The sequence below is a fragment of the Zootoca vivipara genome, chromosome 2 (genome assembly GCF_965207765.1).
Source record: "Zootoca vivipara chromosome 2, rZooViv2.hap1.1, whole genome shotgun sequence".
Taxonomy (NCBI): Eukaryota; Metazoa; Chordata; class Lepidosauria; order Squamata; family Lacertidae; genus Zootoca; species Zootoca vivipara.
In genome coordinates, this window is record NC_142584.1 from 103,328,075 (window position 1) to 103,355,576 (window position 27,502).

At 48.2% G+C, this 27,502-nt stretch overlaps 1 protein-coding gene across 2 annotated transcripts; it reads right to left on the reverse strand.

The window, feature by feature from the left end:
• Positions 1-707: 707 nt before the first annotated feature.
• On the reverse strand, positions 708-27,502 carry TTLL3 (tubulin tyrosine ligase like 3). Of its 2 annotated transcripts, XM_060271245.2 has the most exons (17): positions 27,270-27,502; positions 25,944-26,028; positions 23,687-23,753; positions 22,509-22,622; positions 20,970-21,082; positions 20,581-20,755; positions 19,165-19,226; positions 17,504-17,632; positions 17,217-17,331; positions 15,581-15,709; positions 14,300-14,489; positions 11,885-12,033; positions 10,467-10,710; positions 8,417-8,852; positions 6,217-6,805; positions 1,262-1,419; positions 708-991 (listed from the first exon to the last, which is right to left on the reverse strand). In XM_060271245.2, exons 2-17 carry the CDS (start codon positions 25,947-25,949, stop codon positions 842-844), a joined length of 2,826 nt encoding a protein of 941 aa, XP_060127228.1. In that variant the 5' UTR covers positions 25,950-26,028; positions 27,270-27,502; the 3' UTR covers positions 708-841. The 2 variants fall into 2 exon arrangements, with proteins under 2 accessions (XP_060127228.1, XP_060127230.1); XM_060271247.2 differs by lacking the exon at positions 708-991 and having other exon boundaries at positions 1,064-1,419.

Sequence of the window (27,502 nt, forward strand, 5' to 3'; positions counted from 1 at the left end):
GCCGAACATCTGGCGCGGCTTCCAATTGGCTGCAGGACGCTCCTGCAGCCAATCAGAAGCTGCACTTTGGAAGTTGGAACGCTTTGGAAGTCGAACGGACTTCGGAACGGATTCCGTTCCACTTCCAAGGTACGACTGTACTGGTATTAAAGCCAAGATTTCTCTTATTTGTCCACCACCATCTCTCATTGTCAGAGACAATTGCGTATTTACAGGCTGGTTACTTAAAAGCTGGCCAGCTTATCATTCATGTTTAATGCCCTGGTTAGCCATTAGTATTTACTGGGAAGCTATTTTGAGGACATGATAGATGGTATCAAGCTGTGCCCACTCCAATTCCTCTGCACATACACGCTTGCCTCCGAGTTGGCAGCAGTGGGCGCTGGTTAGTGGTCAGATTTGGGGAACCCTGCTGTGCTCCCGACACACCAGATGCTGATCCCTGGGTTAAGGACTGACAAAGGCAGAGGGCAGCCAGCATGGTTCTTTGTTTTAGCATGTGAGATAGAGCCCTCTTATGACCTAACGGGTCTCTTTCGCTCTCAGCAGTTTTGATCTTTCTCCATGGCTTTGAAACTCTCGCCTTCTGCTGTGTCTCCCAGGGTGCTCCATTTTCCACACAGATGGTTGGAAGACTTCCAAAAGTTATCAATCCTGTCATGGGGAGGAGCCTAGGAGCAACCTAATTCTGCAGCCTGGTGGTTGTTTCGGGGAAGCAGAAGACCCAGTCATCTTCAGAATCTATAGACAATTGATTCGGGCACTGCACGATCCACTAGAGGTCTTCTCAAAGTTCCAAGCCAGAGTGGATTTCTACGTGCAACTCTCCTGGAGTTCCTTCTCAAATTTTTACCAAGCCTGACGGCATCGAGTCGGCTGCCGTGGCGGAATTATTGCATGTGGTTTCATAGTCTCCTTTTTCCCCCACCGGAGGCAATACAGACATCTGATTTTCAAAAGCTGGTACCAGGGGTGGAAGCTGCTGCTCATCCTAGATATATGGGTGAGGGAAGGATCAGCGGTTACTGGGCTGGGAGGAGGAAGCATGTCCAAAGAGGGTGGGTGGGTGGGGTGCGTGGTGACCTCTCGGCTCCTGCTCAAAGCTGCCAGATGTTTTTCTAGAGAGGGAAGCAGCTTTCGACAGCCTCCAAGGGTGGAGATGCGGAAGGAGGCAGGAAGAGAGGGGAAATGCAGGGTTGGTCAGTGGGGCTTCTCAGGGCAGGAGTGTGGTCCCGTGAGCACTCAGGGACTCGGTGTATACCTGAGCCTGGCATGAGATGACCGCCTTGCGGTAGAAGAATTTGGGAGTTCTAGGAAGCCGCCGCCGAGACCCAGCTCTGGAGCAGCACACCACTTGCCAACTTGCCATGGCCTTTCCGTTGCAGAAGAGGCGGGGGAGCTTGTGAATTGCAGCCAGGCCTGGGGAGGAACCAATAATATAGCACGTTGCCTTGATGCTGAGAGACCCTGGAAAGCTCTAAAACTTTAAAAAAAAAAAGAGCGCCCCTTCCGTGCTGATGGACGGCTGCTTTTTAGCCATTTGCAGAAAGCAATAAAACAAACAGAATTGTGCAACGGCCTCCAAAATGAGAGGAAAACCCTGGCCCAGCTCCTTTTGCAACAGCAAGGGAAAGGAAGGGAAGAAGGCAACTACCCCCATGCAAAACTCATGCCACTTTAACCCCACAGCCACTCGCAGGCCCCCAAACCCAAGGCTCAAGCAGAAGCAGTTAGTGCAGGGAGGCATGGACATGTCACAACATACCATATACAGCACTGAAGAGGCCCACCACAGTGGACAGGCACCTGGCTGAGAACCTGTGGGCTCTGAGCCCTCCTCAGGGATGAAATGCCTCGACTCTAGGCCACTATGAGCTTAAATGTACAGCACACAATGAAAGGAAGCAATACTTTTGGCAAGAGCTTTGGAGGAGGCTGGTGTCTGACGAAAACAAGAGAGTCCAACTGTCTCCATGGTGTTTTATGGGCTGAGCAGAGCTACATATATATATTTTTGCATGTTTGCAAACCTTAACATCCCCCTGTGTTCCAAGCCTGCTGATACCTCTCTGTTGTGCACATGAAGAATAGTGGGTGTGTACTTTGAACACTCCAGTGCTGTATATTGTTATTAGTTCAGGCCTGTCATGCAACTGTTAAAGACACAGGCAGTCCCCTTGGAATGGAAATGCGGTGGCAAGGCAAGTTTCACCTGTTGGATTCAGTCCATCACACAAGTGTTAAAGGCAAAGGGTAGTTTTAAAGGAGGCTGGCAAGCCTACAATTGCCTCAGAGGCACAAACCCTATTTGACCGATTATTTTAAGAGGCTACGAGGGCCCAATGGCAAGCTCTACCCAGTACATTCCAGTTCTGTGCGTCATACTCAATTATACTCAAGAGTGGATCCATTGAAATTAACGGACCTACATTAGTAATGGCCATTAATTTCAATGGGAGGAATTCAACAATACGCTAAAACAGGGGGTCCCCAAACTACGGCCCCCGGGCCGGATGCGGCCCAATCGGCCTTCCAATCCGGCCCGCGACGACCCCCGCCGCCCGCTGCCGCCGCCCGCTCTCACGGCGCGCGGCGCAGCGACGATCTAAAAAATCGCCAAAAAATCGCCAAAAATCCTTTGTGCGCATGCGTATGGGCCTCTCCCGACCCGGAAGAGGTCATTTCTGGTGCACTTCCGGGTCGGGGGAGGCCCATACGCATGCGCACAAGCGATTTTTGGCGATTTTTTCCCGCCCGTGTGCGTGTGCGCATGCGCACGGGCGCGCACTCCCCTGCCCTCCGGCCCACCGCACGGTCGCTAAAACAAACCTTTTGGCAGTGCAAACATTTCTGTTTGCTTGACAGAATGACCCCCCCCCCACCATGTGCTGTTCTGGGTGGTCCCAACCACACACACCCCAAGCTGATTTTGCGGGGGGGGAGGGGTCCCCAATGTGCTACCAGGAGTCCTTGCACTGGCTATCAATAGCAGAACTCCTTAGTTGAACCCAGCCCAACTTTTAAGTAAAAGTTTAATACAACCCCCAGTATTTATATGGTGAACTGCCTGCTTCTGAAAAATGTCCTTTAACTCATGGAGGGCTATTGATAAGAGGACTGTGACTTCCGGCAGGGAGAGGGGCTTGTATGCATCTTTCATGATTGTAACACACAAAAACAATCCCTCAAGAGGGATATGCTGATGGGAGAATCCAGAAGCAGGAGTCCATTGTGATGATAAAGAATTTCATTAGAGTGAAAAGGGCCAGCTTTTTTTTTAATTGCATTAAAGAGCATCCCTAACCATGAATGATATTTAGGATCATGTTTATGGAATACACTGCAGCCATGCTTAGCTTATGAACACAAGAGGAGCCTGCTGGATCGGGGGCCATCTAAGTTCAGCATCCTGTTCTCACACAACCTCAGCTTGGTCACCTGAATTTTACTAGTCAGTGGCGTATTCGTGCATTCTGCTCCAGTCCTTGAAGAAATATTTGGCATATACTGTTGCACATTCCTACTTAATGCAACCAAATTGGGGGGAGGGGGGGTTCCTCGACCATAAGAGTTTGATGGAAGAGCAAGAAGTGTGCTGATGCATTAAGAAGTACAGTAGCAGACAAGTCAGTAGCAAGGTAGGGAGGATGGCTAGCCAGGCAGACTTGGGAAGATGGTGGTAAATGTTGTGTACTGCAGAGCTTGGCTGCGGGTCACAAGGCAGGGACTGGGATCCTGCGGCCGCCTAGGTGTTGTGGGACTTCAATTCCCATCAGCTCCAGCCAGCATGGTCAGTTGTCAGGGATGATGGGAGTTGGAGTCCAGCAGCAAGGGAAGGGCCGTTTGTTTTAAAACAACAACAGCAACAAAATATTCATGGTTGGCATAAATGGCATTAGCTCACCTTAGGAATGAAAACTAGGCGTGAGTCAACTCAGAAAGCGAAGACTGAACAATTTAAAAACAACAACCAGCCACTGCATCTTCTTGTCAGGGTTTTGTTTTGGGGTTTTGTTTTAGCAGGAACTTGGGGGAACTGAGTTCCCTTACCTTTTAAAAATGAAATATTTTGGGGGGGGGTGCTGGGGGTGCTGGAACAGATATACACCCAATGCCTGAGCCAAAACCCCACCTATATCTGTAATCAGCAAAGCTGTGGCCATTGCTAATCCAGATCATTGTCTGCTTGAGTTTATTAATCACATTTTATATTTAGCCACTGGGTGGGTGAGTGCGAGGATGGCACTGCGACTGAGCTCGCAATAAACAAACTTCAGGAAGAGTTCCCCCACCAAATCACCCCCCCCCCAAAAATGCACTGCTTCCCGTCCACAAGTAAGAAGTACAGGTGAAACTCGGAAAATTAGAATATCGTCGAAAAGTGCATTTATTTCAGTAACGCAACTTAAAAGGTGAAACCAATATATAAGATAGATGCATGACATGCAAAGCAAGATTGTTGTAATTGTAATTATTTTTTGTTAGGTGGGTCAATTATAAATTGAACGTAATTAATGAAATGTAATAGCGATGTTTATTTTATTTTTTGTATTATTGTAACTATTTGTTTTATTACTGTGGAATTTCCAAAAGAAAGCATTTGTAAAAAATTTTTTAAAATGTTTCATTACTGAAATAAATGCACTTTTTGATGATATTCTAATTTTCTGAGTTTCACTTGTAGTTATGCAGTGGCCTAGGCCGCTTTCTCCTTTCCTCCCACCCAGTTTTGTAAAAATGACTTACATGTGTCTGGGTGCAAAACACAATGCTGGTGAGACGGCAGTCACCCGCCGTCTTAATTTCCCAGAGGGATCTGTACAGACACATTAGCAAATGCAATTTTTTCATCTTGGCTCTGTGCCCTGAGCACCCCCTGCTCAAACTTCATTCCACACCACAGGTTACTAAGGTTTTCTTGCACGCACTTTGTTATACCATTTCTCTCCCTACCTAAGGACCAGCCACCAGTTTTCATGGTATTTTAACTATCTGATGGCAGACAGAGCAAGGCGGAGGGCTCCCTCTCATTTGTCTTCCTCGCCATGGTCTCAGGAGTCTGCTGACTGAGCCTCCTACAGTCAGGAGGTCTGCAGTTGAATTGTAATGGGCTAATCTGTACTGTGGTGTGTTCCTAAAAGCAGGGCCACATGGGACCTTGGCTGTTCAACTGGCTGTTTGGGCAACCTGCTTGGGGGGGCCCATAGGCTAGCCTATTCTCATCATCCCTGACCACTGGGTCCTCTTAGCTAGGGATCATGGGAGTTGTAGGCCAAAACATCTGGAGGGCCGCAGTTTGGGGATGCCTGTGCTAGCCTTTTGAACCTCCCTGCCTGAATCTCACATGCTTGTTGCTTATTCTTTTCAACATTGAACCAATTTTTGCCTGATCAGCTTATGGTTTCTGATGGTCTCCCGAGTTGCATAATTTCCTCTGTCTGAGATTCAGCCCACTCTGTTCCAGTCGGCGTAGAAGCGGACTTCCGGTGCCGCGGCGCTGCTGATCTCGGATTTTTCAATCCGGAACTTGGCACCTATGCTTCCGGGTGTCCTTGGAATCAAAGTTCTTCCCTTCGTATCACAGTTTCTCTCCACCTCCCTTAGTCCCTGTGTTGCTCTTGGCTCCTAGCACATCCCTGCCCACCTTTCCCCCAGCAAACGGAACCTTAGTTTTGCCCTCCACACAAATGCCAAAGGCAGTTCATCCGACCTCCTCCTTTGGCCCACTCCCTGCCATCACACACTGTGGCCAACGTTCCTTCAAAGTCCTTTATTGGGATGGAGAGTCTAGCTCTTAAGAAAACATGATTCCCTCTCCATACAACCCCATTAAGAAGTGCTGCCCAGACCCTATAAATATATATATGTATCTATCTATTTATATATATGTAGCATGATTCCTGCCTGCAGCGACAAGCCCCGAACGAGGGCTGCTCCTGGGTCAATGGGGGCTCCTGTCCTCCCTCTGCTGCCGCCTTCTGATCATAGACGCTCTGATGGCAGTGAGTTCGGTGGCTGAAACTAAATCCATGCCCGGGGGGGATGGGGGATTTGGGGGCACAGGCATGCTGTGCATCAAGTTCCGCAGGTGCTGCTGCTGCACCCTGACCCTCACGGGGAAGGAGGGAGAGAAGGAAGCACGAGAGGCCGCCAGGTCAGGAGAGAGGGGGAGAGAACCAATTTCCTGCGCCCGCATCTTCAGCCACAGCTCCCTACCTGGCATTGGGGCTGCCTTGCCGGGCACCTGAGCCACCGCGCCGGCGCCTTTGGGATCCTTGGCCTGGTGGAGGGCGGGCTCCTGGGGGGCTAGGCTCTGGGAGCTGGACGTGGCACAGAGCTGAGCCGGGCCGGACAACTTCCCCCCCGGGCCGAGCGTGGTGGTAGCCATGCTATGGGCCATCACCACTTTCCGGTTGCGGGGGTCTGCGTTGAGCTTGCTGGGCCGCTTGAACCTTGCGGACGTCGAATCGGGGGCCTTGCTGCTGGGCGCCTTCTCCTGGGCTTTGTTTTCCTTCCCAGGAGCCGCAGGCTCGGTTGGGACCTTGCTTCCGGGTGCCTTCTTGTTTTCCTTCCCAGGAGCCGCAGGCTCGGCTGCCTTGCCATTGGCGGATGCCCAGCACGGGGTCGGGGCTCGAGGGGTATCCTGGTTACTGCGCCGGTAGATCAGCTTGTGCTTGGGTGGATGTGGCCCGCTGCTGTTCTTGGCGTCGCCAGGCACGGGGCTTCTCTGGGGCGGAGGCCTCTTGACGGTGGAGCCTTCTACCAAAAGGCTAGTGCCAACGTACTGAGGGATTTCCACAGCAGCCTGTGGGGAGAAGAGGGAAACAGGGTGAGGCTGCCAAGCCCCCCCTCGTGCTCAGAGGGTCAGGGCAGCAGGGATTCTCGTGGGCCCTGGTTTGCCAAGCTGCCACAAGGCTGAGAGAGATATCCTGAGACAGGGCTTCGGGGATACGGTTTCATCACTGGACACTGAGGTCTAGCTCAGAGGGTCTTCTGGCAGTTCCTTCCCTGCGAGAAGTGAGGTTACAGGGAACCAGGCAGAGGGCCTTCTCGGTAGTGGCGCCTGCCTTGTGGAACACCCTCCCATCAGGTGCCAATGTAATAAACAACTACAGTATCTGACTTTTAGAAGACACCTGAAGGGAAGTTTTAGGGAAGTTTTTAATGTTTGAGGTTTTATTGTGTTTTAAATATTCTGTTGGGAGCCACCCAGAGTGGCTGGGGAAACTCAGCCAGATGGGCAGGGTATAAATAATAATAATAATAATAATAATAATAATAATAATAATAATAATCAAGCAGAAATGGTCCACGGGATGCATCTGTGTCTGGTGCAGAGGAGGCCCAAAGAAGCTGTTCCCAAACTGTGCCCACATACATGCTACAGCATCTCGAGAGAACCACTAGGGTGCTTGCAAAAAACCGAATTTTTAAAAAGGGTCCTGTGATGCTCCTTCCCATAAGCCCCCTCCAATAACAGGTAAGTCTGGAGCATCTCTGCACCAGAGTGAAGGAATGATCCAACTCCACCTGATGCAGAGCCACCCCAGAATGACCCAGAGAGGAGGCCATCCACTGCAGTTCTGCAGGAGGTACATTCAGAACAGCGCCTGCTGCCAAATCTGGAAGGCTCAGTAGGTAGATCGTGAGATTTCTGCACTCAGGGGGTTGGACTAGCAACTAGGGGTTGCCAAGCTTGCCTGTTCCACTCACCCGGCCTATCCACCAACCCCTTTACCAGATGCCCTTCTCCCACACCTGACCAAACCCCACTCTCTTTACACTGCGTCCATCCCACGCTCCTCCCTCACAGTGCATCCCAACCCCAAACACCTTTTAACAGAGGACAAGGGATGCTTCATAACGGCTTGCTAAACTGCTCTGTGAAGTGCCTCTCCTTCCTTCCTGGGCTGCCTGCTACCAGCAGTGCTTCCTTGTTCTCCTGCCTGTGTTTATCACACTGGCGTTGGCATGGCCACCTACTGGTGGCCACGTGAACTGCACAAAGCATGACAACAGCCTTAGGTTTTTATATATATAGGAAGAAAGGGGAAGTCTGTGTGTGGTGTCGCCTCCCAACCAATCAAGTCACACTCTGTATAGAAGAAACTCAGGCCTGCTTTGAGGTCCTGTCCCATTCCATGAAGCACTGAAAACAGCTATGAATGAGCTCCTTTAATTTTCTGTTGGCCATTCCTGCCAGCTGGCTCCTCAGGCACCTAATCAGCCTGCAAAGCCTCAGTGCAGAAAGGATGAGCCATCTGCATTGAAGGCTACCAGATGGTGGCAGAGCAAGAACCCAAAGGAAAGGGAGGCAGAGCCAGTGCAAGGCAAATAAGGCAGACTGGGGAGATGCTTTAACCAAGCAGCTAATCCCAGTCCCTAAGGCTAAGACAGCTGGGCCCTGTGCACTAACCTGTTTGTAGATGAGCTCAAAGTATCCGGTGTTGCAATTGCGATCGTACTTGCGATCGATGACCACACGCAAGGTGTCCTCCTGCACGCTGGCACAAAGGCGGGTAGTGATGGCAGTGGAGGCTGCCATGGTGGGGCTGGCATTGATCTCAATCAGCCACGGCTGGTAATCTTCTCCAAAGAGGAAGTCTGCACCGTAGAGCTCAAAGCTGTTTTTGCGGAACTCCACCAAGTCCTGCGAGGTCTGCATGGCGTGAATGATCGCAGCCTTCATGCCGGGCACAATCACCGTGGACCACGCCTCGGGGGCCCCCATCTGTCGCAGGTGGGCCTGGAACTGCTCGGACGACCACATGTTGTCGCGGGGGAGCTCAGCGTGGCGGTTCAACGAGTTCTCGTAGTGCTTCTGGATGGAGTTGTTGCACAGGTGGATGGAGCTGGGTTGGAGAGGAGGGTGAGATCAGTCCACAAGGGGCGGGGGTCAGGTGCATCGGGCAACAATACAGGATTGGGAACCGGGAGGTGCGTGATCCATCCCTGCTAAGCCACAATAGGAGCACAGGAAATCTGCCTTAGGCAGAGTCAGCCCATCTAGCTCAGCGTCATCTATAGGGGCAATAGTGCAGCGGCACTCAAGGATTTTGGGAAGGAGGCTTTTCCAGCCTTACCAGGAGATTCTGGGGACTGAACATGGCACCTTCTTCATGCAAAGCAGAGGCTCGGCCACTGAGCTGCTCCCCATTCTAAACTCCTTCCCATCTATGGTGATCAGAGATACTTCTTCCCTGTATGTGCTGCTGTCAAGAAGCCTCATTCTGCATTCCAAAGAAGCCCTGTACACAAGGAAGAGTTCTACCCCCCCCCCCCACAGCAGCTGACTTACCAGCATGGTAACCACAGTACTTCTTGGGCATTTCTCCCCTGCTAGGCTCCAGCAAAGCGCAAGGCATGACTGCTTTGCTTTGCATTGCTCTGCATTCTCCCTTCCTCAGAAACCTCATCTCCCTCTACTTTAGCCCCACATCACCCTTGTGGCTCTCTGAACAAATCCTATCTGCATCCCTCTCCGAAGTACTCTCTCCTTATTACACCCAGGCTCCCAACTCCTTTTTCATGCTCATACTAGACATTCACTCCTCCTCCACCAGTTCTTTTTTTCCTTTCTTCCATCCTGCATTTCTTCTCCACCCTCAGCTGCCCTCTCTTGGGGCTCTCCAAGATATTCACTGGCCAGCTACCGTCACATGCCTTTCCCCGGTTACATTATGCGAGTCAAGTTGCTTTGGCAATGTTTACAGAGCACGCTGGTCTGCAAAAGAGCGCTGATTTAAATAATTTCACGCAGCAGATTTCTAACCTGCTTGGCGGGGCACATTGCCCTCACAAGGTGCCTTACCGAGAGATTTTAAACACACACACAAAAACATATATGAAGATTCCCAAGCTTTCAGGCAGGTTTAATCCACTTAAATGGTCAGAGCTGTAGTTCACAAACTATTTACTTGGGAATAATAATTGGGATGATCCTGCAGAATTTAGAAGAACACAGAAAGCTGCTTTATACTGTCAGGCCAATGGTCCACCTAGCCAGGGGCGTAGGAAGGGAGGGGCAATGGGGGCGCTCCACCCCGGGCAGCGCGATCCTGAGGGCGCCATGGCGGCTGTTCCCCCGCCCCCAGAACGCGTGCCAGCTCTGCCCCCGTCCCCAGTGCCGGAGCATGAAGCTCTGCCAGTGCACCTAACTTAGTATTGTCAGCACAGACTGGCAGCAGCTCTCAAGCTGGAGAGATTCGCAATCCCACCTGGAGATGCCAGTGCATAAGCAAGGCAGATGCTCTTCTGTGGAGCTATAGTCCTCATGGGACATCAACGAGACTATTTAAGACTGTGAGTGGCATGCACAGAACAGTCTTCACAAAGCAGCAGCATCTCTCTCTCTCTCTCTCTCTCTCACACACACACACACACACACACACACACACACACACAAACCGCACACATACAAGTGCAACATAAAGCTGGATCCAGCCATGGAGAAGATAAGCACTCACGTGTCCAGTTTGTGTAGGGAAAAGGGCTGCGTGGAGAAGCGGATGTAGCTGTGCTGGTAAAACCAGATGGTCAGTGGGTTCCAGTCGGTCACCAGGAACCACTGGCGCAGATCGAACTTGGTGCCAAAGATGAGCAGGGGCGTCTCAATGTATTTCTGCACCACCCACTTGCCGTCCTTTACGATCATGGGGTCGCAGTCCACTAGCTTCACTATTTCCTCCAAGCGGTCCATGCACATGATGCCTGTTGGGAAACAAACAAAAGCCCTCACAGTCGTGACAGACCCACGTCCATTCCATCCCCACATCCTTGCTATCAGAGCAGTTCAGAGCAAAGCAAAAAGCTCAGGCACCCTTTCTGCAGAAGCCAAGCTAGGCAGACAACACTCTTTCCACAGCTGATGCATCAGAGATGGCAAGAGACACAAAGTGCATGTTTTTGTGTTACTGGTGTCCAACCTCCACTCAACAAAGAGAACTTCTAGGGTAACTGTGAAACTCCTGAAGGTGGCAGTCATATCAGGAGTCCTGCATAACCAGGTTGTCGTGGCAGGACTAACATAATGCATTTTTATCTTGTACTTCGCCAGCAACAACAAAAAAAGAGTTTCAGAAAGGGCCTAGGGTTGCCACATTTAAAAAAGTGAAAATCTGGACACGAAAGTTGTTGAGCTTTAATGAAAATCACAAAAATCTACACTACCAACACAGGCTGCCATTTCCGCTCGAGGGCTGAATACTGGCTATATCCAGGAAATTCTGGATGTATATCAACCCTAAGAAAGGCTAACAGGTGTCAATGATAGGAAAGGATATGCCTTTGGGCTTACGATCTGAAAGTCACAACACAAAAAGGGAAAGTGTTTTGGAGGAAAAAGGGAGGAAAAACAAACCCTTTGGCTCTCACCCTATAAGGCTGGTTCATAGTTGTGGGTTAACTCTGAGCAACCTCAATCGGCCACTAGGACAGGCTTCTCAGTCCCTTCTCAGTCGGCCTTCACTGTCTCATTTGATTGTGTGAACTCAAGAGAGAGGCCGAAAAAACCCTCCTCGCGTTTCAACTGCTGGATGTCAAGGCAGCACACCCTCTCCTCTCCTCTCCCTCCTGGTGTTTCCTGCTTGGCAGGGGGTTGGACTGGATGGCCCTTGTGCTCTCTTCCAACTCTATGATTCTATGATCCTCTCTAAGCCTGCTGTGTGAGGGCTGCACCAGTTGTGCAAAGTGCCTTAGCAACCAAGATTTTTTAATAGCAGCAAACTCAAGAAGGGCACAATAGGGATGTGGTCAGGGTGCCACTGCTCAGGAAGAAGCACAGCGTGAACAAGCCCTTTGCCAAGTCCATTTTCTCCCAGTCTCCCCCTTATATACTCTTTTGGATTTTCAACTCCCCTCCTTTATGCAACACCACTTCTCTCACCTCTGCCCCGGGACTTGGCTCCTGGCTTCACAATCCATATGTTCCTGTCCCCTTCCATGTCCAGCTGCGGGACGACCTTTGACAGTCGTTGAAGGACGTCTTCGCACCGCTCGACGTGGGCACCTGTCTGCACCATCTGTGCCCCCTCGCTGCAAACACAAACACTCAGAGCAAGGACCCCCACCCATTCTCCAGCCAACACAATCCATTCGGTTCAGACAGGCAGCTATTCTAGAAAAACGAGCTGTATATCGGACTCAACCACAGCTTTATCTAGAAATTGGCACGGTTATGACCAGTTGGTAAATCTCAGAATATGGCTTCCTAATGGACCGTTTCACCATGAACAGTTTTACAGCCCTTGCAGTCACAGAGGGAACATGTGGCTCTCCAGATATTATTGGACTCTAACGCCTATCAGCCAACACGTCAAGGGATTGTGGGCAGTATCTGACAACGTAGTTCCATTTGCATAAGGACTTCAATGGTCAAAGGCTTGGAAACAATGCCTTATGAGGAACGGCTTAGGGAGCTGGGTATGTTTGGCCTGGAGAAGAGAAGGTTAAGGGGTGATATGATAGCCATGTTCAAATATATAAAAGGATGTCATATAGAGGAGGGAGAAAGGTTGTTTTCTGCTGCTCCAGAGAAGCGGACACGGAGCAATGGATTCAAACTACTGTACAAGAAAGAAGATTCCACCTAAACATTAGGAAGAACTTCCTGACAGTAAGAGCTGTTCAACAGTGGAATTTGCTGCCAAGAAGTGTGGCAGAGTCTCCTCCTTTGGAGGTCTTTAAGCAGAGGCTTGACAGCCATCTGTTAGAAATGCTTTGATGGTGTTTCCTGCTTGGCAGGGGGTTGGCCCTTGTGGTCTCTTCCAACTCTATGATTCTATGATTCTGGTTGCACAATGAACTTCCCCCCTTCTCCCATGCACCCCCAAATCTGTTCTTGGGGTTCTCCCAACCCTCTGGAGGATATTTGGAGAGGGTGTGGGAGCATGCGGGGAGAGAAAGTCCTTGTGCTGATGGAACTACTTCAATGGGATACCACCCTATAGGAGTTTAGCCCAACAACATTGAGTAGGCCGCATGTTCCCCATCCCTGGCTTGGGATACCGTGAGCATTTTCAAGCACAACGTCTCAGGTGCTATAGAGCACCTGGGAAAACCTTCCAGGTGGCTCAGGTTTCAGTACCCAACTGCAATCCCTTCCTCTCTCCATTGTTTCCCAGGCCTAGGGCCTTCGTACTCAGGTTTGACAGTCATTTCCCTTCAGTCTTTCAGACATAGCCCCCAATTTTATTGTCCCCAGTTTGTGATGATTAAAAACAAAGCAGGAGAGAGAAAGAGAATAAGAGCACAAACATGTAAAGATGAGCAAAACCGCCTAATTCACGCAACATAATTCACATAACCTACACAACAAATTTCTGCATGGGCACTTCTCAGTCTGCCGATTCCTGCAAAATTTCATTTGAAAATAGAGAAACATTTCCAGCTCTCACAGTTGTGAAGGAAATGAAAGGTGTTCAAGGAGTTTCTGCTCAATGCCCCTAGAAAGAAATCCAGGTTTAATCTGGCAAGACCTTCCAGTAGTCGGGGGAATAAGAATTTCTTTACACAATACAAACCCCAGACCTTCCTTCAAGTTCCCCATTAAGTCCCTGTATCTTCCTCTACATACCCAGTTGCTGTAATCCTGATAGGTGTAGTTTATTCCCCTGTTTGTGTTAGGAGATTGTCCCTTCAGAGTTTATGTAGGCTGCCCTCATGCCATCGTGATCACATGAACCCAATTCCCAAGGATGCTCAGAGGGGGGAAGAAGGGCAGGAAGAGAGCAAGGAGGAAGGAGGAAGGCAGGGGCTGCAGAGAAGATAATGACACAAAGTTTGTGGTTCAGTCCTGCCTGGTGTGTCCTCTTTTGTCAGGGGCAAGCTACAAAACCAAGCGCCCTAAACTCAAAATCTTTATGTGCATCATACGTTCTTTCCTAAAACGATTCTGCAAAAAATAGAAAAGGAAAAAAAGTGGGGCGACAAATATTGCTAAACTGAAATGAGCACATAGGCACAGAACATGTTGCACCCAGGTGCTGTCCAAGCATAAACAGAATGGACTCCCACTTGCGCAACATTATTTCAGCTTCCACTGCCTACCTCCAGCCTTCTGAATACCCTCAAATAAAGTTTTTTTTTTGGGGGGGGAGGCTGTGAGAACGAGGTGGAGAGACGAGAGGAAGATGAAGTCTCCTTGCCTGAGTTAAAGTCAACTTGGTGGATTCCACTCCATGCAAAAATGGACACTGATATGGCAAATTTGCACAAAGACCCAGTTCTGAAATTAGGGCTTTCCGGGTTCAAAAACAGATGGTTTTGCTGTGTGGTATATTCCAGGATCACCTATACTTACTGGGCTAGCTGGTAGTAGCCATGTAGAAACTTTTCCCAGTGTGACTTTTTCATTAGCAAAGAAGAGCCGGATTCTCTGTCAATGTCCTGGTGCCTCAAGCTGCTCATGTGTTCCTCGCAGGCATGTATCGCAGTCTCAATCAGCTGGGATGAGAGCAGGACCCCTTTCTTCCGGCTGGTGTACTGTTTGACTTTTGAAAACGAAGGGTTGTTGAGCCAGTTATGCAATGCACACAAAGCAAGACTGCCTGAGATACTGTTTTCTGCTGCTCCCTGTAAATCACAGACCTTCCAACATTTCTCCCATGAAAATAGGGACATTCTATTCAATTATAATAAGGGTTGCCCAAGCCACTCTGGGTGGCTTCCAACATTTATATACATATGCATACACACACACACACACACACACACACACACACACACACACACACAAACTTCCCTATACAGGGCTGCCATCAGATAGCTCAGGAGTCACATAACTCCATATCCTCCAACATTTCTCCGATAAAATAGGGACGTCCTAAAGAAAAGTGGTACATTTCAGGATCAAATCAGAAACATGGATGGTTTCCATAAATCCAGGACTGTCCCTGAAAAATAGGGACACTTGAAGTGTCTGAAATGAAAGCAAGCTGTACACACACACACACACACACACACACACACACACGTCACAAACAGAAACCTAGGTCTTTTTTTACAAACAACTTAAACAGATTCCCAGTTGTCAGGGTCTGGCTGGACACTGAGGAGTGGTGGTTGGAAACTGACTTGGAAAAAGTGATCAGTGATCTGGGGGAGCCTAAAAGCTACACCCACCCACCCACCCACCCAGCTCACTTCAGATAAAGAAACTCCATAACACTTCTTTCTTAGGACATTTTCACATGGAAGACTTGAAGCAAGCTCATGCTTCAATTATTTTGATCTAATCTCCACTGGAAAGAAAGTTAATTTGCATGCCAAACACCTCTACTCCATTCTCTCTTCTTACACAAAGGAGGCCTGCCCAACCATAGACAAGAGAAGGATCACTTAGCTGAGAAAAATATCTCAGAGAAAAAGCCACGGGGTTACACTTTGGGAGGTAACCCATAGCCACTTCTCAATAGTCTCCCCTAGAACACAACTGGTGGCATTAGCAAAAATTTCAAGAGAAAGGCAATTTATCACACATTCTGCTCTCCCATCCAGACCTTTTCCAGGTACTCGCTGGAGACAGCAATAGAGAAATCTCTGTGGCTGTTCCTTTTTTGAAAACACAGCTCCTACCGCTTACCTGGAGTCTCTGGGAAATTTGGGGGCTCATTCTGATTAGCATCCAGTCTTGTCATGTCGGGAGGTTCATTCCAGTATCGTTTCACCACCACTTTGAGAAGGCTCCTGGCCGCAGTGAGCTGGAAATCCTCTGCCATAAAAGGGAGGAAGGACACATAATTCTCTGGTGAGAATCCAGGGGGGGGAAGGAACCCCTAAACTATCCTCCCCCCATAACTGTCATTTGAGGGCACCCATTCAATCCAGCTGCCTCAGTGGAGGAGATGGGAAGCAAGGGCTCTTTTCATTAGCTTTGCTGGAGGCCCAGTTCCATCGGGTGTCTCCTGGCCCTGATTTGTGCCAGCTGGTCATCATATTTAGAAATTGATGCCTGAATTTTGATTTCCCTCTTCCCTCCCTGTCTTTTTCCCTTGCGTGGTGTGTGTGCGCGCGCCTGTTTTTTTTTAAATATAAGCCTACAGGTAGGGACTGTTCTGTTTTGATTGTATGTAATCTGCTTCGGAAATCTTTTTTGGCTGAAGGGTGGGGTACATGTGCTTGAAAAGAAATGAATGAATGAATGAATGAATGAATGGTCTGTGCCTACGGAAGTATTTGTTTTCATTTCTATTTCACCCCATCCTAAGGACTCAGGATGGGTAACCATTTAAATGGGACATAATTTACACAGAGCTGAATAACACACTTTTCTTTTTTTTACAAGCTTATTAAAGACTCATCCACAGGGATTAATCTTACTCATTTAAAAGTAGGCCAAACAAGAACTTGCAATGTTTCTGGGGAAATGCCCATTCATGATCCACTCACACTTTCTACTAATGGCATGGGAGCCATTTCCCTGGGCAAGATCCTACACTATGGTGGTAGGTACTGCCCTTTCTTTACTTGCCTCCCCTCCCCTTAGTTTCCTGTCCTGTCAACATTTAGATTGTAAGCCCCATGAGGACTGGGTGGGTTTTTTCTTAAGACACGCTGAAAAGTGGCACGTATAGTAACAGCAACAACAGAAGCAACTTGATGTGTGTTAGCTTGAATAACCTACAGTGGTACCTCACAAGACGAATTTAATTCGTTGCAGGAGTCAATTCGTCCTACGAAAAGTTTGTCTTGCGAGTCACGGTTTCCCATAGGAATGCACTGAAACTTAATCAATGCGTTCCTATGGGCTCCGGGGGACTGGCGGGGGCGGCGGCGCTTGCTCGCTTGGCTCGGGGAAGGCAGGCAGGCAGGCAGGCGGCAACAGCCCCGGCAAGCAGCGCCTGTTGCACTTCGGCTCTGGGGCTGCTGCCGCCTGCCTGCCTGCCTTCCCTGAACCAAGAGAGCAAGTGCTGCTGCCGCCGCCCAGTCTCCCAAGCCGAAGTGCAGCGGGCGCTTGGCTCGGGGAAGGGCACTTGGCTCAGGGGACTGATGGTGGCAACGGCGCTTGCTCAGGGAAGGCAAGTGTCGCTGCCGCTGCCAGTCCCCCGAGCCAAGCGCCAAAGTAGAAAGTATATCCGAAAACATGGTGGTCCTTTACTCTGGGATAAGGCATCTCTTACCCCAAAGGTAGGGCAAGCAAGGAGCCCATTGTGCTAGAGTCAAGGAGTTTCTTTCTCTTCCCCACCCCACCGAAGGAGAGCATTGTGAACAGTTCTCACCAATAAAGGCATGCTTTTCATCTTCAGCTCCAAGGCGGTAACAACGTGGGAAAAAGGTATCGGCATCAGCCTGGTCAAACCATGGCAGGTTTCGCAGGTTAAGACACAGCCCTACCTGAGAAAGAAGGGATGGATGCCTTTGCAGCGGCTTAATTTCCCAAGTCCCCACAGCACACATACACAAGCCAGCTGGGCCCAGATCCTGCAGATTCATTTCCCCAACTCAGAGCGCTATTCGCACTCTGCTAGCATGGCCCTGGCGTTCAAGAAGCAAAAACTCTGCCCACCTTGGTGGTGAAGGTGCCCGCCTTGGCATAGTGGTTCATCATCTGATCTTTTCGCAGGAGGCGGCAGTCAATGACATCACGCCGGTTGGTCCAGATGAAATAGGGGATCTGATTGCGAACCAACCTTGACTGCCAGGGAAAGAGGAACGGTGAAAAGTAAACGTGGAAGCCTAGTGAAACAGCACAGGAGCTGGTTAAAACAACAACAACAACAACAACAACAACAACAACAACAACAACAACAAGGACAAGGTAGGTGGGGGGGGAACTGGGTGCAGGTGACAGATCTGCTGTTGGGGAAGGTGAAATAAGAACAGGCAGCTAAATTATGGACTGGAAGAAGGTGGCATGATGGTGGCCCAACAGCACTGGCTTCCAATTTTTGTCCAGACCCAATTCAAAGTGCTGGTTTTGACTGTTATATGGTTCAGGACCATGATAGCTAAAAACTGGCACCCTTAGATCATCATCTGAAGCTCTTCTCTGAATGCCACCTCCAAGGGAAGTCTGGAGGGTGCCAATGGCCAGACAGGTCTTTTCTGTAGTAGCTCCCATTTATGGAATATTCTCTCTAAGGAGGCCCACCTGGTACTAACCTTGTGATCTTTTTTGGCGCCAGGTGAAAACATTTCCCCCCAGAGCCCTAACAATATGGTGTTGCACTGTTAAATATTTTTAAAATAATGTTCATATTAATGTTTTTGTTTTTTGTTTTCATTTGACTGTGAATCACTTAAGGATCTCTTTCTATTTGAGAAGTGATGTATAAATGGAAAAAACCTAAATCCTGAATAAATCTAGGTGATGCTGAAGAACAGAAGGAGAGGGTCTATGATGATCAAACAGAGAGCAGTGGTTAGAAAGTCCGATTATGATTGAGGAGACCCAGATTCACATCTCTACAAAGCCATATACCTCATTGGTCCAGTCACTAGCTACTAGCCTATGGCTGGGTACAAAACCAGAGTATAAAAGTGCATGTGGGTAACACATATCCAATTCTTCCATGTGTGTTTTTGTCCATGAACAACAACACATGAGTGTTTTAAATTGTGGAACCTCGGATTTTGAACGTAATCTGTTCTGGAAGACCGTTCGACTTCCAAAACGTTTGAAAACCAAGATCAATGGGCGGTCGGCAAAATACATTGAATAAATGGAGAAACATTCCGCAGAAGCCATTCCACTTCTGAGGCGCGTTTGAATATGGAAACAATTGCTTCCGGGTTTTCAGTGTTCGGCTTCCGAATCGTTCAGCTTCCGAGACGCTAGAAAACTGAGGTACCACTGTATAAGGCCAACCAAAACGTCACAGAATAGTGTGCATGCTATTAACGATAGAACCTGGAAAGCTTGCACACTGCTTTGTCACATTTGGTTGGCCTCTATTGCCTTAGTATGGATCTACTGATATGGGGGAAATCTGAATTAGATGGAGGTGGGGGGAATGTGGGCTGCAACCCGGATGAGGACAAGATGGTGCGGAAGGCATGAAAAGCATGCACACCTGGGATGCATCAAATCCACTTTAAACTGCCCTGTGCATTTGTGCAGCCTTAGCTACCTCAGTGGGCTTTTGCAGGAACCAGAATTGTGGAGGGAAAGGTTTCGCTGATTGAAGGAAGCATTTAAGGGGGAGTTCACCATCACATCAAACTAACCATGAGGCTATAGGTACTATCAATGGCATCATCTTGTTCCTCTTCCCCCTCTTCCTCCTCATCTGTGAAGGAAATGGAAAACAGCGGAGACAAGGGTCACTCACAGTCATTACCAGGGAGCAGTATCCTTCTTGGACACGCTGAAACTGTATTTAAAGTGCTTATTACTGTGGGTAAGTCCATAAAAAGATGGGTGCTCATCCACATACAGTATTTAATTATTTTGTTATTTTTGTAAACCACTTTGAAATTGATAACCACCTTCAAATCATTGATAGAAAGGCAGCATGGGTTTTAATTTTATAGATCTATACACACACTTAAATGTTAAAAGCAGAATCGCAAACACACACCTAATGATACTTATTCGCACTTAATTTTATAAATTTAAGTTGTAGAATGCACTCTCTGAAGAGGCTAAATTAGGAAAATAGTGCAGAGTGCTATTTTATTAGCAAATGTATACAGATCTTGGGTTGCCAGTGGTTTCCTTCCAAAACCTGGAGCAATATTTACATCAGTTATATCTTTTTCTTGTTACAAAAAAATGCCAAGTGAAATCTAAGAGCGTTTTTTCCACCCAACCTAATATAGTCCATTTTTACTGCAAGTTTTATATTATTTTATTCAGTCTTCACAAACGTAGCTATTTTGCTGTGTTTTCCCTTGCTGTGTTGCCAACGCAAACCTCATGTTTAGGAAAACATAGTTATACCATCCTGTGTTTCCTTGTACCACTTTTACACAGTTCACTGCAAACTCTTTTAGGTCCAAACAATGGCCATTTGAGAAGGTTGAGTAACCCATGGGGAACAGTGTAAAGTCAGAGATGACATTTTAAGAAAGGTGAAGGTAGTTTGAAAGTACTATTGGTGCCCTCAACACACATACACACACATTTCCAATCCTAGGACAAAATATAGCTTGGCTTTTCAGTGTTTCACACTGAACAAATGAAAGCCAGTTGAGATGGGCACCTATTGGCTAGTGCCCATGCCATGCCAAACCTATGTGTCTCTATTCAGGGAGTAGCTTTGCACCTGTTTTTATAGCGTGCAAGGATTTATTTGGAGCAGGAACAGATGAACGTATCTGGTGCGTTTACACCTGAGATTCTTCCAAAAATTCAAAACAAACTTTCGAATGTTTTTAAATACCATTGCAGAGACTTGGGCTAGATGCTCCTTGAGGTCCCTTCCAACGCTACAGTGATATGATTCTATGAAACACCTCTTTTTACGTGGTTCTAATTGAGAATCTCAATGTTTCATTTAACATTTTTGTAAATCGCCTAGAGGGTTTCCTCTTTTGTATACATACATACATACATACATACATGTATACATACAGTCAGGCAGTATATAAATTTTGTTCAATAAAATTAAAAGAGAAGTTCCAAGAGGCTGGTGGCCTTACCGTCCTCAGGCCCTTCACTGTCATCACCATCTTCATCCTGCTCCCCATCAGGCGGACGTTCTCGCTTATTCACTACTTTAGCCACCTTGGGAAACTTCCTCTCCACCCAACCCCTGCCAAGCAGCCGTCTCCGAATCACGGGGTAAGGGCCGTTCACCATGAAGATCTTCCTTTGCTATGGGGGCAACAGGAGAGGCTTATCAACTTTACCCTGCTGTGGGAAGGTGAGGCAAGAACTCTCCCCTCAGTGATAACCACCACCACCACCACAACAACAACATCATCCTCATTGGCCTGGGTTGACCCATCCAACCAAGGCTACAGAAGAGGAGGAAACAGGCAGGACGAAGGCTAAAAAGGCAGACACCAGGTGAGCCAAGGCCATTCACCTTGATGGCTCTCTCCACAAATTGCCTGGCCTGCTTGAGGCGGTCTGGGTTGAAGGAAGAGTTGAAGCTGATGCTGCGAGGTGAGCGTCCCTCTATCAGACCGGCTGCATCTCCTGGAACGAAAAAAAAGGGGGGGCTAGCTAGGCTTTCCAACCTTTGTGACCTCTAGCACCTACCTCACACAAGGGACATTGTGAAACTTTTTTTAAAAAAATATGATTTTCATTAAATTTTCCATTTTACAATTTCAGATACACATTTTATGTACTTAAGATATCAAGGACTTCCCTTCTTCTCTTTCCGTGGTTCATTTTGCATATCTTATTGTTGTTGTTGTTTAGTCGTGTCCGACTCTTCGTGACCCCATGGACCATAGCACGCCAGGCACTCCTGTCTTCCACTGCCTCCCGCAGTTTGGTCAGACTCATGTTTGTAGCTTCGAGAACACTGTCCAACCATCTCGTCTTCTGTCGTCCCCTTCTCCTTGTGTCCTCCATCTTTCCCAACATCAGGAAAGGAGTCTTCTCTTCTCATGAGGTGGCCAAAGTATTGGAGCCTCAGCTTCAGGATCTGTCCTTCCAGTGAGCACTCAGGGTTGATTTCCTTCAGAATGGAGAGGTTTGATCTTTTTGGAGTCCATGGGACTCTCAAGAGTCTCCTCCAGCACCATAATTCAAAAGCATCAATTCTTCAGCGATCAGCCTTCTTTATGGTCCAGCTCTCACTTATATCTCACTTATATCTTATATCCCTGCATATTTTACAAAAACTATACCAATCAGTTTTCCATCATTACATACATCCAAACTTATTTACACAGATTAATCTGTTCCAGAAGTCCGTTCTTAAACTGAGGCATGCTTTCCGCAATGAGGCCTCCCACCACCAATGCCCTTCCACCGTTTGGATTCCGTTCTTAGACCGAGGTAAAGTTCACAAGCCGGGATACTACTTCCAATTTTGCGGAGTTCGTAAACCGCATCGTTCGTAAACAGGACTGTTCTTAAACCGAGGTACCACTGTATTGTGTCCTATATTTATTGCCCAGTGTGCCACCATCCTTTGTACCAGCTGGCAACCAGGATGTCCAATTAGGCAAGGATTAACAGCCAGCTCACACTGTCAATGCTAAAGGACCTGTAGAAGCCTGATGGGAACATGGCTTGGACACACAACTCATATCCACCAGGAGTTATGAATTTGGTGTTGTGGGCCTGATTCTGTAGAATTCCCTCCCAGCTGAAATCAGACAGGCCTTCTCCCTGTTGAATGTCAGGCATGTAACAAAGACCTTTCTACTTCAGCAACCATTTTAAGGAAGTTTTGTTTTCATGTTTAATTTTAATTGAACTTGCCCATTGTATACTTTTTTATTTTTTTAATATGCACTGCTTAGAAACTTCAAAAATAAGAAGGGAAAATAATACAAAGAGGATCAACAAACAAAATAAAAATCATAAAACAAATCTAGAGGGGTTAGCAAATCACATGAACATCAACCCACAGCACAGAACCCCTGGCAGCATCTTGGCAACTCACCTTCTGGTCTATACCTGCTGGTATTGGGAGCGGTGGATGGATGGCGGCGAGTGGGGTGCAGTTGCGGACGTTCGACATTGGAGGGGGCATCTCCGTCAGGCTTCAATCTGCCAACTGAGCACAGTTGGATGAGGAACATTTAAAAGAACAAGGGTTCAAATGGCACATTAGGGGACTACATGGCTAGTCTAAGACATACTGTATTGTGATACGGAAAAACGCACCTGAAGAAGCAGGACTTGTTCCTGCTGTGATTTCAGAATGGAAGAGGCAGGAGATAACGGATCTCTCAGGGCCGTATCCAACACTGCAGCTTTGTTGGTGCAACAGATTTCTGCACATATATGCCAATAAAGGTGTTGTGATTGTGATTTCTGCACATGATCTAGAGCAGGGGTAGGCAACCTAAGGCCCAGGGGGCGGATGCGGCCCACGGACGGTCTGGGAATCAGCATGTTTTTACATGAGTAGAATACATCCTTTTATTTAAAATGCATCTCTGGGTTATTTGTGGGGCATAGGAATTCGTTCATTTTTGCCCCCTTCGAAATATAGTCTGGCTGAAAAAAGGTTGTTGACCCCTGATCTAGAGCCTCCTCTTTTTCTCTTGTCCCCTGCTCCGCCCCCCCCCCCGGTGCACCCTCAAAATTAGTTCCAGAGCGTTGGAGAAGCCTCCGGAGCAAATTTTGGGGCACGCAGGAGGAAGAAAGGAAGCAGAAGTCCCCAATGTGTCAGTGGAACCTTGTTGGTGCAATATTTGTCAGTATGTACTAAGCATGGGCAACCTCGCTTGCTCTTTAAGGCTAACCTAAAACATTTTGCTGCCTGAAACAAAGGGCAATATTAAGATAATGTCCCAGCCCCAGTACTGACTGGATTGGCAGTCACCCCTCCTGTGGTTTCCAGCAACTGGCATTCAGAAGCATTACTGCGCCTTCCCCCATGAAGGTAGGGCAAAGTCATCACGACCAGCAGCCATTGAGAGCCTATTCCTCCACAAATTTGCCCTATCTTCTTTTAAATCAATTGGTGGCCATCACTGCTTCCTGTGGGAAGGAGTTCCATAGTTTAATTGTACACTGTGAGAAGAAGGGCACGAGGTTGGGAAAGGCTGCTGCAGGCAGCCTTTTGCCCTGAAGGCACCTCGCGGAGTAGAAATCTTGGAGTAGCTACCTTACCTCCTCTGCTGGTCCTTCTGCCCCCTCCAGCGTCGCTGTCCCCTCCTGCTTTACACTTTGGGCCCAACTGCAAGAGACCAAAAGAAACTCTCAGTGAGATTGTTAAAAGATCCTATGACTCTAAAAGGAATGCAGCCCCACAAGACTTCCAGGGAATTGCCCTACTCCCAAGGCAAATGCAGCAAAAATGACCTAACAAAGGCCAAACAGAATGTGGCAGCTAGACTGGTGACTGCGAGTGGCTGCCAAGACCATATAAAGACCTACCGTGTTTCTCCTAAAATAAGACACGTCTTATATTTATTTTTCCTCCAAAAAAAAACACACCATGGCTTATTTTCGGTGGATGTCTTATTTTTTCGAGCGGGAGCGGGGTGTGCAGTTTTGCTAAGCCCACGCAGATCCCGGGCTTCACCTGCAGCCGCAGCTGCCTCTCACCAGGCTCTGCGGCTGCAGGTGAAGCCCGGGATCTGCGTGGGCGACTGGGGACGAGCGCCCTGTGCGCTGTGGCGGTAGCGAAGAGGCGCCCGATCAGCCCGCTTCTCAGCTGATCGGGCGCCTCTTCTCCACCGCCGCAGCGCTCAGGGCGTTCGCCCCCAGTCGCCCACGCAGATCCCGGGCTTCACCTGCAGCCGCAGCTGCCTCTCACTAGGCTCTTCGCACTGCGCTGCGCTCCTCGAAGCGGCTCCCACCCCCGGCTTATTTTCGGGGGATGTCTTATATTTATTCTAGTAATTAAAAGCCTGACATGGCTTATTTTTGAGGACCGTCTTATTTTAGGAGAAACACGGTACATTGGCTCCCAGCACATTTCCGAACACAATTCATAGTGTTGGTGCTGACCTTTAAAGCCCTAAACGGCCTCGTCCCCAGTATTCCTGAAGAAGCGTCTCCACCCCCATTGTTCAGCCCAGACTCTGAGGTCCAGCTCTAAGGGCCTTCTGGCAGTTCCCTCACTGTGATAAGTGAGGTTACAGGGAACCAGGCAGAGGGCCTTCTCGGTAGTGGTGCCTGCCCTGTGGAACGCCCCCCCATCAGATGTCAAGGAAACAAACAACTATCTGACTTTCAGAAGACATCTGAAGGCAGCCCTGTTTAGGGAAGTTTTTAATGTTTGATGTTTTATCATGCTTTTAATATTCTGTTGGGAGCTGCCCAGAGTGGCTAGGGAAACTCAGGCAGATGGGCGGTGTATGTATGTATGTATGTATGTATGTATGTATGTATGTATGTATGTATAAATAAATAAATTATTGTTATTGTTATTGTTATTATTGTTATTATTATTATTATTATTATTATTAACACTGACGAATCTGCAACTCCCATGACCACTGTTTCTTCTAGGACAATTAGCTTGTTCTTGGGTCTTCAGAAGCTCTGTTCAAAGAGCTGCAGAAAAGAGTGTGTTTTCAGAAGCCCCACTCAAAGCACTATCTCGCCCTGTGCTTTGAAAACGGCTTTGCAGGCCAGCAAACACCCTTTTGACAAAGCCTCAACCTTACACACCTCACAAGTGACTTCATATATGACATCAGGTGTCGTAGAGCAGGTGGGTGTGCCTGGTCGGCCAAATAGGGAGGGCATAATAGAATGGGCATAATGAGGTTCCCCACTCCTGTTCTAGGTCTTGCTCTTCTTTAAGACTGGATTTATCTTTGGGACAGGAGAGGTGTGAGCTTGTAATGAAGTGAGAGAGCATCTCATCCTTTGACTGCCACCCTATCCCAAACACCCTTTTGGGGTCACTGTAGCCTTTGCCCACTGTGTGGTGTCTGCAACCATTTGAGAATTTGGAGTAAACATGCCCACCATTTATGGGTCACTACAACCTCTTCAAAACTGAACTGAACATATATCCCATGTATTTTTGGGGGGGGGGCTGCTATACAAGCATTGTATGCTGAGAAGAATATTTGGTGTCCTGGCAAACTCGGCTTCTATTTCTCGAAACCCAGCCCATATAGCTTTTGGGGGAAAACCTTGCAAATGTGTGGTTACCAGAGTCTGGTGAGGAAGTGAGCAGGGCTTACAAACAGAGAGGCAAGGTGTTACTACTTTAGTTAGCTTTTTATAGTACCCTACAAGTTCATCTACCCCTCAGATCCTGCCCTCTTTTAATTCCCTCAAGTCAGGGACATGAATTCCAAATCCTTTCAAAATATTGATCGCTGAAACAATATATTTGTGCAACGCAGTACATTCCCAGAGAATTTGGATCTTGGCTGTCCCAATAAGCAGCTCCGCGGTCAGTCACCTGCATATTCTTGGTGCCAGCTCCACTGCCTGTCCAGCGACTCACAGTGAACAGGTATGTCAGTCATGGCGCACCGCACAGCCACCTGCAGGGATAAGGTGACAAGCTCACTGTTGCAGCTAAGCTAGAGATCCTTCCTCTCCACATCAATATCCCATATAGGAGCTTATGACAGAATATAATCCGCAGACAGACATCCACATCATACAACCTACAGCAGCTGTCCACTTTCTATTATTGGACATAGCCAGAATTTTTTTGGGGGGGGCAGGCCTTTTGTTAGGGAGCAGAACCTCAGTTAGCTATGTATTTACTCAGCCAGCAGACCCTGCCGGACATGCTGGGAAAAGAACCTACAGGAGAGGTAGCAAAACATCGTCCTCTAGCGGCGTCTATACTGTTACTGCAGCTAAAAAAAGCTTCCTTGTATGTTTGATGGCCCTATATAATGTTGTATATATGTGACTCTAAAGCTTGGGTTCAGTTTTATATCTGCTTACAGTGACTTCAAAAATGGTCAAAAAACTGATAAATAAATTTTTAAAAATCATTTTGTGCGTGAGGTGTTTTTTTTATATCAAATCTCTTTGAAAGTAAGATTTTATCTAATCTTTAATGAAAGCTCATCAAATTATGATACAGGGAAATGAGGTTGTAAAAAAAGTCCTCACCCTAATCTGCACCCAATACTGCTTATTCATGTTGTGTGGAAACCCTGGAGTCCTTTGATAAACCTAGCTTTTCCCAGAAGCTTTTCAGAGATGCTCGCTTGGGTTCGGACAGAGCAGTAAAAGCTGAGCTGACCCAAAGTTGCTGCTGTACTGTGTTTCTGCTCTTTTTGCCAACTTAAAATGGGCTTTTCGTTTTCGTTTTTTCCCTTCACTGCCAGGCACAAAGCAGCTAAAGTCATTAGACAGGGAAGCACTGCTTGATCACATCAATACACACACACACACACACATTCAAGCCATTCGGCACCTTTCCCCTTCTAAAATCTAAACCAACAGTTCCCATACCCCCCCCCCCAACTGCTTCCCCTCGCTATCCACCCTCCAACCAAGCACAGCATTCCCATGTAAACATAACCCTATAAGAAACAGGTCTTTGAGCTCCGAAAAACCTGGCACCGCAACATAGATGCCAACTCCCTGAGCACCCACAAAATTCCCCATGAAGGTGCCAGGCACCCACAGGGTCATTGCACGCTGCATGGCACCCACGTCCCCCCCCCGGGGGCACCCACGGTCGCGGGGCCAAGTTGGCGCTCCTGCGCTTGCAATGAAGACGAGAGCACCTCTGTGCATGTGCAAAGGACATTCCTCTCACCGAGCGGTAATGAGGCCATCAGGAGCCGCGGCAAACGAACCACGTCCCTCCTCTTCCATGGGGACCTCCTCTTCTCTCCCCACCCACAAAGTTACTACCCCACAGCCTTGTCTCCACGGCCGGCTGCCCCAACCAGCATCTCCCCCCCCCCCCAGTTTCCGAGTCCCTTCCCCGCCCCCGAAAAGCTGAGGCCCCCGTTCCCGCCGCCGGCGAGGGCCCAGCTCCTCCGCAAG

Bases quoted from the DNA above. Each gene is read 5' to 3' on its own strand.
- TTLL3 (XM_060271245.2), bottom strand. The intron at 15,710-17,216 runs GTGAGAACTGTT...CTTTTATGGCAG, and splicing joins TGAAAAGCATGCCTTTATTG to AGGATTTCCAGCTCACTGCG. The intron at 1,420-6,216 runs GTAGGGAGCTGT...GTTCCTCCCCAG, and splicing joins CAAGGCAGCCCCAATGCCAG to GCCTGGCTGCAATTCACAAG.